The 16,333-nt window shown below is 45.6% G+C and overlaps 2 protein-coding genes across 11 annotated transcripts in view; one reads left to right on the top strand and one right to left on the bottom strand.

Annotated features, from left to right (window-relative positions):
- Positions 1-16,333, top strand: part of LOC309543087 (uncharacterized protein) — a 142,040-nt gene that overhangs the window by 87,089 nt on the left and 38,618 nt on the right. The gene's annotated exons all lie outside the window — the stretch shown is intronic.
- Positions 6,490-16,333, bottom strand: part of LOC309543082 (protein hinderin-like) — a 52,780-nt gene continuing 42,936 nt past the window's right edge. For 4 of the 8 annotated variants that reach the window (XR_014224497.1, XM_082242316.1, XM_082242315.1 and 1 more), the window contains 2 exons: positions 15,323-15,417; positions 6,490-7,231 (listed from right to left, as the gene is read on the bottom strand). Coding sequence is in view for 3 of the 8 variants with exons in the window: in XM_082242316.1 (XP_082098442.1) it covers positions 7,057-7,231; positions 15,323-15,417 (270 nt within the window). In the remaining 5 variants the exon portion in view is untranslated. Of the gene's footprint in view, positions 7,232-7,422; positions 7,503-7,825; positions 7,948-8,983; positions 10,090-15,322; positions 15,418-16,333 lie in introns of those variants that run through there. The other 4 variants (XR_014224496.1, XR_014224498.1, XR_014224499.1 and 1 more) reach the window with 3 other exon arrangements.

Below are 16,333 nucleotides of genomic sequence, written 5' to 3'. Positions count from 1 at the left end.
CAAAGTGAGTTGGATCTTGGAGACCTCGTATCGCAGTTCTACAAAAGGCGGCCATCCTGCACTAGTTACCATGGTTGGTTAGAGCGTGGTGCTGATAATGCCAGGGTTACAGGTTTGATCCTCATAAGGGCCACCTTCATTTTCCTGCATTTCAGGGGGCTGGGCTAGATGACCCTTAGGATTCCTTCCAACTCTGCAGTTCTATGATTCTAACATCTTCAAGGTTCCAAGGGGGGCACACATCTTGCATCTCCAGTTTAAAAGAGTAGCACCTTAAAGACCAACTAAGTACAGTATAAGCTTTCTAGGGATGAGCTTTTTTGTGTCTTCAGATACTCTGAAGCAGAGGTTGCTACAACTTTATAACTGTTGATGACTGTTGGTTCTACAGGGAAGGGCAAGAGATTTTTAAAGGGATAAAAAAGGTAAAGGACCCCTGACAGTCGCAGATGACTCTGGGGTTGCAGCACTCCTCTTGCTTTACAGGCCGAGGCAGCCGGCTTTTGTCCGTACACAGTTTTCTGGGTCATGTGGCCAGCATGACTAATCCGCTTCTGGCACAATGGAACACCAAAACCAGAGCAACGCACAGAAACACCGTTTACCTTCCTGCCGGAGCGGTACCTATTCATCTACTTGCACTTTTTTGCGCGCTTTCGAACTGCTAGGTTGGCAAGGACTGGGACCGAAGAATGGGCGTTCACCCAGTTGTGGGGATTCAAACCGCCGACCTTCTGATCGGCAAGCCCAAGAGGCTCAGTGGTTTAGACCACAGCGCCATCCACGTCCTTTAAAGGGATAGATCACCAAAATTAGCTTTAGCATGTATATAGTGGTACCTCTGGTTATGAACTTAATTCGTTCCGGAGGTCCATTCTTAACCTGAAACTATTCTTAACTAGAGGCGTGCTTTTGCTAATGGGGTCTCTTGCTGCCGCTGCGCCACCGGCACATGATTTCCATTCTCATCCTGTGGCAAAGTTCTCAACTTGAGGTAACTCTTCCAGGTTAGCGGAGTTTGTAACCTGAAGCATTTGTAACCTGAGGCCTTTGTAACTCAAGGTACCACTGTAATGGTTCTTGAATCCAATATCTCTATTCAGACCAGGTCTCTTCATAGTTTTTAGTTTGGTAATTCAGAATATCTGAAGAAATGTGTATACACACCAAAGCTCATACCTAGAATGCTTATACCTAGTTGGTTTTTAAGGTGCTACTGGATTTTTTAAAAATTGGGGAAAAGATTCTTTTAAAGACTCTCTTAAGACAAAAAGACTTGATTCTCTTAAGGGAGTTCTTTTTGGATATCTTTTAATATATATCTTTTAAATCTTTCATCTTGTTAGTTATTATGACTACGACAGACCAACACACCTGCCTGCCTACCTACCTGAATCTTTAATTGAAACTACCATGAGTTAATAAATGACTGCTAAAGATTTGCAGTCTGATGGCAGTCTGGATGGTCCAACATGGAAGGGTCCCATCGTATGGTCTTGTGGGTGCAGTTTACCCAGATTTCTCTCCTGATCCTCAAAAACCAGAACCGGCTTGTAAGAGCCCCCAATAGCTTTTTTAAAAATGTGTGAGTGTAAAGCTTAGTCTCCCGGTGTCCATAATAAGAGTCTGAGGAGCATGCATGGAGTGTATAGCCTCCAGGAGTTGTTTTTATAATCAAGGCTAATACAAATAAATGTGGCTCATTATCTCTGTGATTGAGCTAGTTACAGGGTCTTTAATAAAAGACAACCTTTTAAATGAGGTCCGTTTAAGAGTAATAACAAAGTGGATTTACAGAAATGCTGGCTTTGGTAGTCTCCCGGTCAGTGTTTCCCACTGCTTCTGAACTTTCAGTTTTTATGCAGAAGAATATTCAGACTGTAAAATGTAGAATGCAACAAACCTTTTGCCCTTGCTTTCCTTGAATGAAATTGCACTCAGTTTCTGATGAAAAGGAGCTCTAGCTATGATCTTTGAACGATTGCCAAATTTAACTTGACTTGTTGTTTAGTGAATTGGGCCAGGACCTGATTCAGATTCACTCTGTGCATACGGCACATGCAGTCTTATCTCAGCGACTTTGGAGCAATGGGTTAAAATGAGATTGGGGGTCTGTTTGTAACTTTGGGGAGAGGGCTAGAAGTAAAAGAATTCAAATGATAACTTAGGGATACAAGCTTTTCAAGTCCTTTAGGGAGGCTGGAAAAATCATGGCGTGCTTTTAGGCACCACCACCTCATTTTCACAGGCTGGCAGCCAGCCTTTAGTTACTCCTCATAGAGCTAGAGCAGGCATGTCCAACCAGTGGATCGCCATCTACCGGTACATCCCCAGCTGATCCTGGTAGATCACGGGACCCTTATTGATTGTGGGATTAAATAAAGTTTACTGAAAGTTACCGTATTTTGCGCCCCATAAGACGCTCCGGCCCATAAGACGCACCTAGTTTTTTGGGGGGGAAATAAAGAAAAAAAAATTTATTTCCCCCCCCCCCAGGTGCGGGGCTGGAAGAACCAGGTCGGGGAACAGTGGGAAGGCATGCTCTGCCTCCCCGCTGTCCCCCCAGCTTGTGGGGCTGGCGATGGGGAGAAGTGCACCAGTCCCGGGAGGGCATGCAGCTCTGTGCCGCCATCCTGAGCGGGGCGGGACTTAGCGCCCCGCTCGGGATGGCGGCATAGACCTGCCTGCAGTCCCGCGACGGCAGGCAGCTCTGTGCCGCCATCCCGAGCGGGGCGGGACTTAGCGCCCCGCTCGGGATGGCGGCGTAGACCTGCCTGCAGTCCCGCGTCGGCAGGCAGCTCTGTGCCGCCATCCCGAGCGGGGTGGGACTTAGCGCCCCGCTCGGGATGGCGGTGCAGAGCTGCGCTGGTCCCAGGACCGCAGGCAGCTCTGCAGGGCCACCGGGAGCAGGGCGGAGCTTCTCCCCCGGCTCCCGGTGGCCGGGCAGAGCTGCGCTGGTCCCAGGACCGCAGGCAGCTCTGCAGGGCCACCGGGAGCGGGGCGGAGCTTCTCCCCTGGCTCCCGGTGGCCGGGCAGAGCTGCGCTGGTCCCAGGACCGCAGGCAACTCTGCGCGGCCACCGGGAGCGGGGCGGAGCTTCGCCCCCAGCTCCCGGTGGCCGGGCAGAGCTGCGCTGGTCCCAGGATTGTAGGCAGCTCTGCGCAACCCTCGGAGCCGGTCTCCCGAGGGTTGCGCAGAGCTTCCTGAAGCCTGGAGAGCGAGAGGGGTCGGTACGCACCGACCCCCCTCGCTCTCCAGGCTTCAGCGAAAGCCTGCATTCGCCCCATAAGACGCAGGCACATTTCCCCTTCATTTTTGGAGGGGGAAAAGTGCGTCTTATGGGGCGAAAAATACGGTAACAAATAAAAGCTCAAATACTATGAGCAATCCATCCACCCCATACACTCTTCTCATCTCTCCAATGACAATAGGTAGATCACTGCCAGTTTTTTTATACTGGGAGTAGATCACAGTCTCTTAGGAGTTGGACGTGCCTGAGCTAGAGAAATGGCTTAAAGCTGCCATTTAGCAACATTTGATCTCTAGCTGCTCATATTTACATGTTTATTTGCTTACATTTAGCCTTCTCTTCCATCATGGAGCCCAAAGTAGCGTACATGCACATGCGGTTCTCAGTCAGTCTCCCACCCAGCACTAGCCAGACCTAGACCTGCTCAGCTTCCAACAGGTCGTGGCATCATGTTCCTTCTGGCCCTACCCTGGGAGTAGATCAAACAGTGAATAATTTCATTGTATGCCCTGACTTCCTGACAAATTAGATGCGGGCTTTTGAGTTTCATTCGCCTGCATAGCCAACTCCCAATTGGCCCTTCCTTACTCAGAGGTATCAGAGAAGGTGAGGCAGAGTTTTGTTGGCCTGCTTTGACTTGCTTTTATATTCTGTTTTTACTGAAAAAAATATATGTTTTCATGGATAATTTTAACAAGATAACACAGCTGACAGCAAGTCCAATGTGTTCTCTGCTCCCATGATAAATATTTTTGTCAGCACCAGAGACTAATTGTGCTAATTGCTGCCACCCACCCACTTCTTGGGTGCTGGATGGGCCCTTCAAAGCCAGAAAGAAGTCCAAGGTGCAAGGTGCTTGGTGTTGGGCAGGGTTATAATTGGGCCTTTTCAAGTGTGGGCTGGTTTGTTTTTGTTCATGAAGAGTTTTTCTTGGGCTGGGCAGCTGCCTAAGCTTTTTTTTTTTTGGGGGGGTGCTGTTTTCATATCCTCTTTTTGTGGGAAGCTTCAGTGTGGGAGGTGCTTTGTAAGAACAACTCAAAGTTTTTCTGATCTTGTCTGTTCAATCTCTAGGTATTTCCACAGAGAGGAATTTTAGAGCAAGACTCCTGCTGAAAGGTCAGAAAGCGGAAGTGAAGGCAAAGGTGCCTGCAGCTGCTGCTCCAGCTCCAATGGATGCCTGGAAAAGTGCAGGCCAAGCACCTGGGCAGCAGGTCAGTACGGAGAAGGGCAAATGAAACCAGAACTCTTGAGAGATTTGTCAAAAAGAGGCACGTCCTTCTGCTCCCCCTATTTGGGGCTGGAAGGGAGTGGGAGGGGGCAGATTGGCTGTAACAGCAGTAAGCATTACAGTCCCATTTCATCCAGCTCCAAGGAGAAGGAGGTGCATCTGGGGTCACCAGTTGTGGTTCTTGTGGCATCCACGGAATCCCCTCCCCATTAGCCTGGTGCTGAAAGGTTATAAATGTTGTCACCAGGCAGACCTTCCTGGAGAGTAAGTGCAGGAACTGCGGTGAATTGTTTTTTGCCTGTATCTTCTCCGTTCTCGTGCACGATTCTTTCTGAGTTGATTGCATACCCTCAGAAGCGAAAGAAGGGGCATTTCTGCCTGAATCCTGTGGATCTTGGTGGCTTGGTAAATCCTTCTTGTTTTGCGATGCTGCTTCAGCTGCCAGATTCCACTTCAAATGTCAAGGTGAAGAGGAAACCATGCTGTTTACTGTGCTGTTCTCTGCACAAAGTACCAGCAAACACCAGAAAGTAGAGAAGAAGACTGTGCTAACCTAGCTTTGGCCAAAGCAGAATGACCTCCTGGCATGGTTGAGATTGCATAAACAAGCAGTTGGTAGCCTCAGCCTTCCGCCCTCCTCCCCTCCTCTCACTCATGGCAATGCCATGCCTCTCATTCTGCTCTGTATGTCCTTTAGCAAAGTTCTCTCCATGGCTTAAAGAGCTGTCAGCCATTTCTGGCTTGGCTTAGCCACCCTTCTGGTCTGTGTGCTGCTCCTATATTGGAGTAATGCATCACTTACACTTACATCATTTACACAACAACATACAGTGCAGAGCTAATAATTTTATTAGCTTTTGAAGACTTCTTTGAAAGGAGTAGCTGAACCCAGAAGAGCATGGTTTCTTGGTAATGTCTAGCCACAACTCCCAGTCATGCTCTTGAAGAGGCATCACATAGAAGAGATACATACCCTTTGTTCATTCTTTGTGATCTGTGCCACAGGCCTCTGCTGGCAAGAAATGGCAAGCTCTTCAGAGGGGGAAAAAGCATTGTGTTGTTAGCCTTTGGCCAATGTAAAGTGGCACCTAAGGGGATGAAGACATCCATGTGTTTGAAGACTCAAAAGATGAAAGGGATCAGTTCTAAAATCACTGAAGACTGCCTTGTATTTGATGACTTGCCTAATAGCCACAGGCAACCAGGATTTTCATGCAGGTGACTGAGCAGCCAGCTCACTTGATTTCTTGGCTAGCTATAAAGGAAGAGTAACCTTATCTCATCCAGAGTCAGCACAAAAACACAGTGGACTATCAGAGTGTCTCTCCTCCACCATCCATCATGGAAGAAGGCACTTTTTATTGTGTTTCCATGCTGACTTTGGAGAAGGGGGCAAAACAAATATTGCAGGCTAGTAACTTTTTGACTTACAGTGGTACCCCGGGTTACAGATGCTTCTGGTTACAGACTCTGCTAATCCAGAAATGGTACCTCGGGTTAAGAACTTGGCTTCAGGATGAGAACAGAAATCGCACGGCGGCAGTGGGAGGCCCCATTAGCTAAAGTGGTACCTCAGGTTAAGAACAGTTTCACATTAAGAATGGACTTCCAAAATGAATTAAGTTCTTAACCCAAGGTACCACAGTATTTGTAAGGCTAGCTGAAGAAGTACCCTTCTCATCTTTGTGTACAAAATGGAAGCAGCAGGATGAAGAACTACTGCTGCTGCATCCTTGTTGAGCTCTTCTTGTCCTGGCAAGAGTACAGCTATGGGGCTGGGGCCCTGTGCTATAGGATCACGCTATACTAGTTATTAGAGGGTTGAGTTGTTGTCACGTCACCAGAGAAATGGATGGTTGTCTTGCACAAAGCAGAGACACAAATACCTAGACAGGGGCTGGGATCTAAGGAATACCCATGTTTATATGCATGTCTGTATTGTGTATATATGTGTTTGTGTCAAAAAATGGTTCTAAAATTTAAGCTCCATTGAAAAACGTTCTAAATTTAAATATATTTGTATTAAATTTTTATTAAATTTTCAACAAAAGTAACAAAAAAAAAACAAAAAAACCCAACAATCACAAACAAATACACACACACACAAGCAGCATCCAATCTATGCTTCCTTGCAGGAATCCCTTGCAGTCAACTGCCGTGTGTGGAGATAGACAGTGAGCAGCCAGCTTCTGTTTGAGGAATGAGCAAGGGAAGCAGCACCCTGCCAGGAATAGGTGGGGCAGTGACAAGCTGTAGGGGGACTGAGATGTACCTCCCTGTACTTAGGTCATGCGTGTGATGGTCTCCAAGGCTTGGCAAAGGATTTCGCTGGAGAAAGACCCCAGTGGCTCCTCTTCAATAACTTCCTGTTGTGATGGATCAAGTTGCAAGCTTCCTCAAACTTGGCCCTCCAGATGTTTTGAGACTACAATTCCCATCATCCCTGACCACTGGTCCTGCTAGCTAGGGATCATGGGAGTTGTAGGCCAAAAACATCTGGAGGGCCGAGTTTGAGGAAGCCTGGTCAAGTGTCTCTGGAAGCATTATTTCATGGCTCAGACTCTTTGCCCTCAAATCCTTTAATCTGGCAGTCCCATTTTCCTCCATTCAGGTCCAGTCACCTGGCTCTCTGGTGCTCGCATGGTGGTCCCAGCTTTGAGCGTCAGCTTCAGGGATGGCAGTGAGAAGATCTTCTTTATGCTTTTCCTCACCAGCTCTGACCTGAGCTGTAAGTCTATGGGTGGTCGCAAAGCACTGAAGAGGAAAGAGAAAGAAGGGGAGAGGAAATGATCCAAAACTCACAGGAAAAGTGCTAATTCAGCAGCTGTGGAGCATAATTATGGGTAAGTCCTGGTACAACATGCACCCAGCAGCAAGGGAGGTGTCAGAAATAGGTGGGGCAGTGACATGTTGTAGGGAGACTATAAGTACCTCCCCGTACTTACGTCTTGTGGGTGATTGTGTCCATGGCTTGGCGGAGGACGGAAACAGAGAAAGACCCCAGTGGCTTCTCTTTTATAACTTCCTGTTGTGGGGGAAGCACACAGCATGTCAGAGAACTGGAGACACCATCTCTGCCACCACCACACCAAGCGTGCTCGGGGGTCCAGCACCAGCGGTTGCTTGGTATATGATAAAAAAGGAAAACACTACCGGTATTTTATTCCCTGAATCTAATTGACTTTTTTCTTTTTCTCTCCAATTTTAAGGGAGCGGCTTATATATGTCTTTCCTCCCCCCCTGAATTTTAAAGGTGCGGCTTATCTGCGGATGTGGCATATATCTGGGCCAATATGGTATAATTGAGAGAACAAACAACAGGAGTCCATGGGGAAATGAGAGCCATACCTTCCTGACGCTACGGAACTGGAAGAGGACTTCTGTCACAATGACCACAGGTCTTCTGGCTGTGCCCCAAACGCCATTTTCCCATAGGAAAGGATGATACAGGCATTCCTCTCGACCATATTCTGGACGGAAAGATTGAGAAAAGTGTGTTTGGAAACCTTAAGTACAGTAGGAAGAAGTCACTATTCAGTTGGGACCTTTTAGCAGTTGGGAAAATATTAGTAGTCAGTAAGTGGTGGAGTTGTTGTGCAGACTTACAAGATTCATTTTTTCCCTCCAGGAAACTCATACTACTGGCAAGTCACGTGTCTCCCATCCTATATTTGTGCATCTGGTTCTTCCTGCCTAAATGTAGAACCTGACATTTGTCCCTACTGTATTTCGTTTTGTAAGTTTGGGCCTTGTTCTCCAATCGTTGAGGTCATCTTGAATCCCGATTCTGTCTTTTGCGGCATTGACTACCCTTCCCAGTTTGGTGTCATCTGCAAATTTGTTGATCAACAACAGGCCCAAGACAGAACCCTGGGGCAAGATTCATTCTCTTCCAATTCAGCTCTGTTTTTCTAGATAATAGGAACCCAGAGGCTGTTTCATATGCTTTGGTGTGAATGTAAACAGCAGCTAAGGACCCAATCTGCCAGGATCGTCTCCACCTGGTGCCCTTCAGATATTGTTGTGCTACAGCTCCCATCGTGTCTAACCATTGGCCATGCTGTCTGGGGCTGATGGGAGTTCCAGTTCAAAACATGGATGGGGAAGGGGCACCAGGTTGGGGATGCCTGAGCTACACTCTTGCAATGCTCCTTTTTCATTTGGCACCCTTACCTCAAGCATCTCATTCTTCCTAGCTATGACTGTGTGGCCGAATTCCTTCAGTGCCATCAATATTTGAGATATGTGGCAATATGAAGCCTAAGGAAAATGATGTGTGTCAATCATGTCATTTTCTTTATTGCAATCAGTGATCATGAGGGATGGACGATAAATCTGATTGCGTAAGCTCTGAAAGACAAACCTATCGGGGGGCCCGCTAGGGGCGCCTTGGAAGATGGCCGACAATACCATCTATCCAGCTTGTACAAGGTAATTAGAGGCTGATTATGGGGAGTAAAATCAGTCTCCCTCGTCTCCCTGGGAAGGGGAAGACGCTGTACTCACCCGCGGATGCCATAAATCACCCCCGAGTTCGATTGAAGGAGGGGGTGAGGCACAGGGTGGAAAGCCCTCAAACAGGCTTGGAACTCCTGGAAGCTACTTTCAGGAGCGAATCTGGTTGCGTGGCTTAAAAAGAAGAAACAATTGGAGAAAGTAAACACACATGCTTCAAGAGAGGTCAGGAGTGTTTTTATCTGCTAATTATTTTACCACTGAGATGAAGAAGATTGGGACGGAAGGAATAGAGATAACATCAGAGAATCGCAGACATGTTGGTAGGAGGAATGGAAAGGGGGGGGAGACTTTTTACTTTCTTATGTGCTTAATTTAACAACCCTACCCCTTAAAGAACTGTCTCTGTTTTGACCTGCTAATAATTTTACCACTGAGAACGGGACGGAAGGAACAGAGATAACATCAGAGAATGGTAGACATTTTGGTACACGGAACGGAAAGGGGGGGAAAGACTTTCTACTTTTTCATGTGATTAATTTAACAACCCTCCCCCTTAAAGAACCGTCTCAACGACTAATTTGCAAGAGGGTTTAAAAATGAACTGTGTAGGGAAAAAATATGAATTGAAGGTTTTATTCTGTGAAAGATTTGGAAAAGAAAAGAGTCTCTCTGTGACGCAGTAAGAAATTGGACTCGATATGGACAGGCAGACCTTCGCTGCAGGATATAGGGTCTAGGGAGGAAAAGCCGTGGACCGGTTATCAGCTTGGGATCGTAAAACTTAAAAGGCTACCCTCCTGGAGGACTAATTTATGATGCAGCGGGTCTGGAAAGTTAATGAGCGGACATTTAGATTGTATTTCCTCGGAGTGACAAGATGGCGTGTCTGCTCGAACGAATGTCCTAATTATTGGATTTCTGTGAGAGATTTACGAGAGAGCATTACAAAAGCCCACACAGAGATATAAACTTTCTTTCAACCCACTTGTGGAGAGAACTCGGAGGTGACAGAAAAGGAATATGAGTAACAACAAAGAGTTGAGAAGATGGGACTGGAAAACATCAGAAAAGCAGCAGAAATATAGATGTATGGACTCCGGCCAATCGAGAAGCATGGGTATCCCCCACAAAAATTTGTAATCCGGAAAATATTTGGACTTTATGATGTGGACTGATATAATTTGGACTAATTGGTATGATATGTGTAATTTGGTAAATGGAAACTTAATAAAAATCATTTTAAAAAAAGAAAAGAAAGAAAGACAAACCTATCAAATCTACACTTTCAGAAAGAATATTTGAAACAAAATACTGCTGTCTTTTAAAATTCGCACAGGTATGATTTTTGCGATGTACTCATACAACCTGTGTTTGCATAAATGCACATATTGGGGAAAGTGCATTTTAAAAAATGCATAAATGTGCTACATTAGTGGGATTTGCTCGCAAAACATGTTTATCAGGAGAAATTTGCACTAAAATTATGATAAATTTTCATGAGCATTTTTTTTAAAAAAAAGATTTTATGATTGCTGCAAAATGTGTGGAACTGAATCGAAGAGTGGAGAAATGAGACACTGAGAGAACCAATTTGGACAGATCCTTCCACCCCAGATAATAATAGGGGTGGTTTAAATATCAGTATTTGTGGATTCTGACCAGACCATACCTCCCAGACTCATGTGCAGCTCACAATGCAAAGATGCCTTGCATTTTGACTCCTTTGAATCTTGTGATACAGTTCTTGGCTTCATTAAACACCAAAATACATTAACATGCATCATTTATTCACTGGAAGTATTTGTAATCCACCCCTCACGCAGAGGCACCAGAGCAGAAATATACACCATCTAAATCAGGGTGCTCCAATTTTCCATATCAAGTGGGCCGCAAGAGTAGTTCATCACGGAACCTTCTGCACACTGTGGGAGTGGGGAGCGAGGCCACACCCGGCCCTCATGCTTCCCAAAGGTAGACAAGTGAGGCGCTGGGATTTGGGAAGGAGGCACAAGGCCCTGGCAGGACCTAGAACCTTCCCACCTTCTTCCCAAAGCTTGGAAGAGCTAACTAGGCTATGGGAAGGAAGTTGGAGGACTCTAGGACCCTGACAGATCCCTCATGCCTCTTTCCCATGCCCAGCACCTTGCTTACCCAGCTTTGGGAAGGGAGTGCAAGGGCTACAGGTGTGTATGGGTGCCTCAAAGGTTGCTGAGGGCTGCCAAGAAAGGCATTGTGGGCCACATGTTGGCTGCTCTGATCTAACCCAAAATTAAACAAATCTGCCCCAGATACAGGGAATGCTGAAAAGCGGTTCCTACTATAAGGAGCATTGAGGGTGTGACTGGGTGAGCACGAAATCCTTGGAGCGTGATGGTTGGAGGAACGAAGGTCAGGAGCAGAGACTAATCAGGAAATAAGGACAGAGGGCTGGTGGGGTCTGTAGGGTAATGTCAGGGACTGGCTGGATGAGAAACAGTGGTGGGCACTGCCTGGCCAGGGGGACCTCAGACGACGACCCTAAACCCTGGATCGTGGTGGGGAGCAGCCTGGGGGACAGGAGGAGCTGGGAGGAGTCCCTTACTCTTCACATTCCAGAAGGATGTCTACCACTGAGTTCTTCCGTTTTGAGACGAGGTTGCACACTGCAGTCTTGATGTGAGGTGGCCACTGCCATAAGTGTCTTTTTTTGTCTGGGATCTTGTGGAGATGTTTGTAAATCTCCTTCACAATCATGGGCAGCTAGAAGAAGATAAAAGAAGACCAGGATGAGAAAGTGTGGTGGACCTGAATGAAAACGAGGAATTTGGGGGAACGAGATATGACTTTTATCTGTTCAAAGTGATTATACCCCTCAAATGAAAACAAAACAAAACAAAACTGAAGCTTTTGGGGTTATAGGGCTAGAAGTTCAAAAAAAGATGGTTATTTGTGTATGTAACTACAGCAGCTAGGATTCTCTATGCACAGAAATGGAACAATGAAGAAGTTCCCAGCAGAAAAGAATGGATAAGCAAAGAATAGATCAACAAAATAAGAGAACCATGACTGATTTATGTTTAATGGAAGTCTTTTTGGGACTATTTGAAGAAATATTATAATATCACAAATTCGCGAACAGGATTTGAACTATGAGCAATGGAAATAATTAGAGATGATTGTATTTTTGCTATGATACAAAAGAGTGAGGTTAGGGTCCAGCAATGTGATAGAATAAAGAAACACCATGGAAAATGGGATGGAAAGTAAGAAAAAGAAAGGAAAATTTATTATCTATTGGAATTTTATGTATTGGAGGCTGCATCTGCTGCTCAGCGGCTGGGCAGTCCCAGTCTTGCTGGCTCTCCTCCCTCCTGACATCCCTTTTGAGGACAGACCTGCAGTTGCTGAGCGACAGGCCAGGCAGGCTCAGAGGACAAGCCCACCCCCTTGCCTCAGTCTCCGTCTGCTTGGGAGGCATCCGGAGTGAGTTTCTGAGGTCTGTTTCAGTCTCCAGCTGGAGCAAATCAAGCCAGAGGAACTGTGCTGTGTTGTTGCTTGCTGCGCATAAAAACTAATTCCATTTTATGCCTCATGTTCTTTCCTGCCCAATGAATGGCCTGTGCTCGTCCCCCACAGCTCCTTGACAGGTGTCCTGGCCTGTTCCAGAGGAGGAGCCCCCAGGGAACAGCAGGCCAGAGACTGCAGCGCCACAGATTGCTCCAAGGACGCACTGAGGCCCTTTCAGACTCTCCTTCTGGTCTACCTCACCTGGGCTCCGCCCTTCTTCATGCTCTGGAACTTCTTGAGGAAGGAGGTCATCGTGCAAGAGAGGAAATGGCCCACTGATTGGTTTGCTCATTTGGAATCCCTCTGGACATAAGGACATCAGAAGAGTTCTGCCGGATCCAGCCAACAGCCCACATCTAGTGCGGTATCCTGCTCTCACAGGGGCTGGCCTGATGCCTGTGGGAAACTCGCAAGCAGGATCCAAGCAAAGGGCAATTCTCCCTTCGGGAGAGTCTGGGACAGTTTAAATGGGGAAAGACACAGTTCCTCTGGCTATCCCTGACCTTCTTGCCAGCTAGGTCAGGAAGATACATAACAATTCACTCCTCCTCAGTAAGCTAGGTTGCAACAATGGCTATGGGATAATTAGTAAGCAAAAGGTCCTGACGCCTCCGCTTTAAGATTCTGGTGCCAGGTTCCTTCAACCAACTGGGAATGCCATAGAACTGAAAATACAAACTAGACAGAATAATGGCACTTCCAGGATGAGTCAGGCAACCTCAGGTCAGATCACCTGCACACTCACAGGTGTGCACACTCACAGTTTCAGGAGCACTCCAGCAGGTGCCAAGAGAACTAACTTGTGACTATCTTTCTAATTAACCTCCCCTGTTTAATTTGGACCCTAATTTAGAATGCTTATTTTAGAAAGTTAGAATATTGCTTTTATATGTGCCTAGAATTGTGTGTATGCTGCTGCACTTTGTTGATAAAACTTTGTTGTTTAGTCGTGTCCGACTCTTCGTGACTCCCTGAACCAGAGCACGCCAGGCACTTCTGTCTTCCGCAATTTGGTCAGACTCATGTTTGTAGCTTCGAGAACACTGTCCAACCATCTCGTCCTTTGTCTCCCCTTCTCCTTGATAAAACTACCTTTATAATAAATTTCTTATTTTTTATATTATTTTCATGTGGACTCACCTTTGTCGTTTGGGAGGGTTCAAATACACACATTAAGGACAGCACTCTGTGTGACTCCCACTAAAGATCCTTTGGGAGGGAGTGTGCTCTCAGGACCACATGAGTGCAGGTTTCCCAGAGGCCCCATGTTAGTATGTCACAGTCCAAAGCAAGAACTTGTAGGTGCTTGGGGGGAAGCAGCAAAGTGAGATAGGGCACAACTTTTCAGGCCATCCATGACACAATGGGGACAAATTTTGTAGGAAACCCTTTGAACGCCTTCCTTAAACAGCAGCAGTCTCTTGAAACAGAGAGAGGCAGACAAACGCTCCATGCTCTACTTGATCATACCTGTGCCAGCAAGGAGTGGTCATATGCTTTTAATAAACATGAATGCTTAAATTTCATAACAGCAATTGGAAAGAGAGTCTCGTCTTAGTCATGATTAAATGGGCACAAGATGTGGGACACAATATTCAGATGGAGGAATGGGAAAAACTATGGAAGAGTGGGATTAAATCTACAGCATGTGTAGCGATTAAAAAAAATTATATGAAAATGATGTATGGATGGTATCTAACTGTAGTCACATTAGCAAAAATGTACAAATCTAAAGAAAATAAGTGTTGGAAATGTAAAACAACGGAAGGGATGTTTTTTCATATGTAGGGGGAATGTAAAATAGTAAGAAAAAACTATTGGGAAATGATTTATAATGAAATGAAAAAAATGTATAAAATAACTTTTGCCAAAATACCAGAAGCATTCTGTCAGGGAACTGACATCAGAGCCAGAGGCGGAGGCAAGGCTCCCAAGTGATGCTGGAGAAGGGCCCAGCAGGGAGAGAGGCAGCTCATCAGCTGGGGAAGGAAATCAGCGTAACACCAGGGATAAAGGGGGGCAGGTGGGGGAATCGGCGAGAGGGCTCCAGGACTCCTTGCCGGAGACCAGCGGGGAGAGCACGGGTCCTCCGCTACCCACACCCTCCCTGCGCAGAAGACTTCCGCGCAGGGAGAGTAGGAGGAGACCTGGCGTCAAACAGCTTTTATGCTGGAAAAGGTTTAAGAAACGCCCACTGACGGATTCTGCTAGCGACTCAAACAGCCACGAAGTGAAGGGCTGTCCAGACAGAAAAGGTTTAACCAGGCAACCTAGCCAAGAGTGGCGGCAACTTACGCACGAGCAAGCCCTATTATCATTACACATTCCTACTAGGAATTACAGGAGTAGATATACCTAGATGACAAAAGAACTTATGTATGAGACTGCAGCCACACAAGTATTGCTTGCACAAGATTGGAAAGAAGGTGTCGCAACCAAAGTAGATTGGCAAGTTAAATTAATGGAATATGCTGAAATGGTGAAAATGACAATGAAACTAAGAGAAAGAGATGGCAACGAATTTAAGGAAGAATGGAAGGACTTTATTGCATATATACAGAAGAAATGTACACAGGTTAATACATTGGCAGGGTTCTAGGACTACTTGTAATTACATTATGAATGAACAATAATTTTAAGTTTTTATTTTACACTGGACATGTGGTATGTTGATAAACATTGGAACCAAGGAAGGGACTAGGGGGAAGTCAACTTTTTTGTTTGATACTGAATTTGTATTGATGTTTTATTTTTGTTATATTTGGAAATTAATAAAATATTTATAAAAAAGGAAAGAGTCTCATCCTAAACCTGATGCATTATCAGACAGTTTATCCTCACCTTGCAAGCTCCTTCATTAAGTTTGCCAAGTGCCTCTTGTCTTCAGGACATAAATCCTTTAGAGAAGCACTCTTCATTCCTACTTTGTCAGGGACCTGAAAATTAAAACCAGCATTTTAAAAAGCAATCATTAACATGGAAGAAGTGTTTCTGAATCTACAATAAAGCCACAGGCTGTATATTCGGCCCCAGGTGAATTAAGAACTAAAGAGAACACAAGTTTTTAAACAATAAAAAACCAACCAATTTGCCCCCTTTTTAATCCTTATTAATGATGTTATTTATTAATTGGTTGACAACGCAGTTTTTCCAGGAGCAAGACTGCTGTGCCCAAGGTGCTATTGACAAAAGTGTACAAAAGTCAACCCATGAATATATCATATAACTATCAATACAATATGTGTGAATGTTAAAGGCTACCTTGCTAAATGCAGTAGTATGGGGGAAATGCTTACAATAAAAAAGTTTATCATTTCAATAAATGCTATTCAAGATTTAAAATGCTTGATTCCCCCCCCCCTCTGTGGTTATTTCAGAATTCAGCATTTAGTTCACTATCAATCCGGTGCAGTTCACAATTCAACATGCATTCCATGGCTCGGCCAAAACTGATGCTGCTCAAAGAGTTAAAAAGAGCTCCAAAACCCTCACAGTCGATAGAACTAATGTGCCTGCCATATCAACCCCACTTTGCTACTGTGCAGGGACTAAAGGAAACTGAAAACCTCAGGTTACTGCAGCAATGAAAATGTCACTGCCAGTGCTTTGGTCATCCTCCCTTACTGTAAGAACTGGCTAACTTTGCACTCCTTGTCCGCCAGAGGGCATTTCATTCTACATGCACAGTTCCCTTCAGCTCTCTGCATGAATGTAACCGCTAAGTCTTGAATTTTCACAGCTAATACAATGTGCACCTTCAGAGAGCTGAGCTGGGAGTCTTCCATTATATTCTCAATTTCAGTCGTGTAATAGCACCTTTCTCCACAGTGACTAACACAGCAGCAGAACAAA

This window comes from Podarcis vaucheri (assembly GCF_965113315.1).
Source record: "Podarcis vaucheri genome assembly, chromosome: 11".
Classification (NCBI taxonomy): Eukaryota; Metazoa; Chordata; class Lepidosauria; order Squamata; family Lacertidae; genus Podarcis; species Podarcis vaucheri.
Note: the sequence above shows the minus strand (reverse complement) of the source record. Positions and strands in the feature narration are given on the sequence as shown.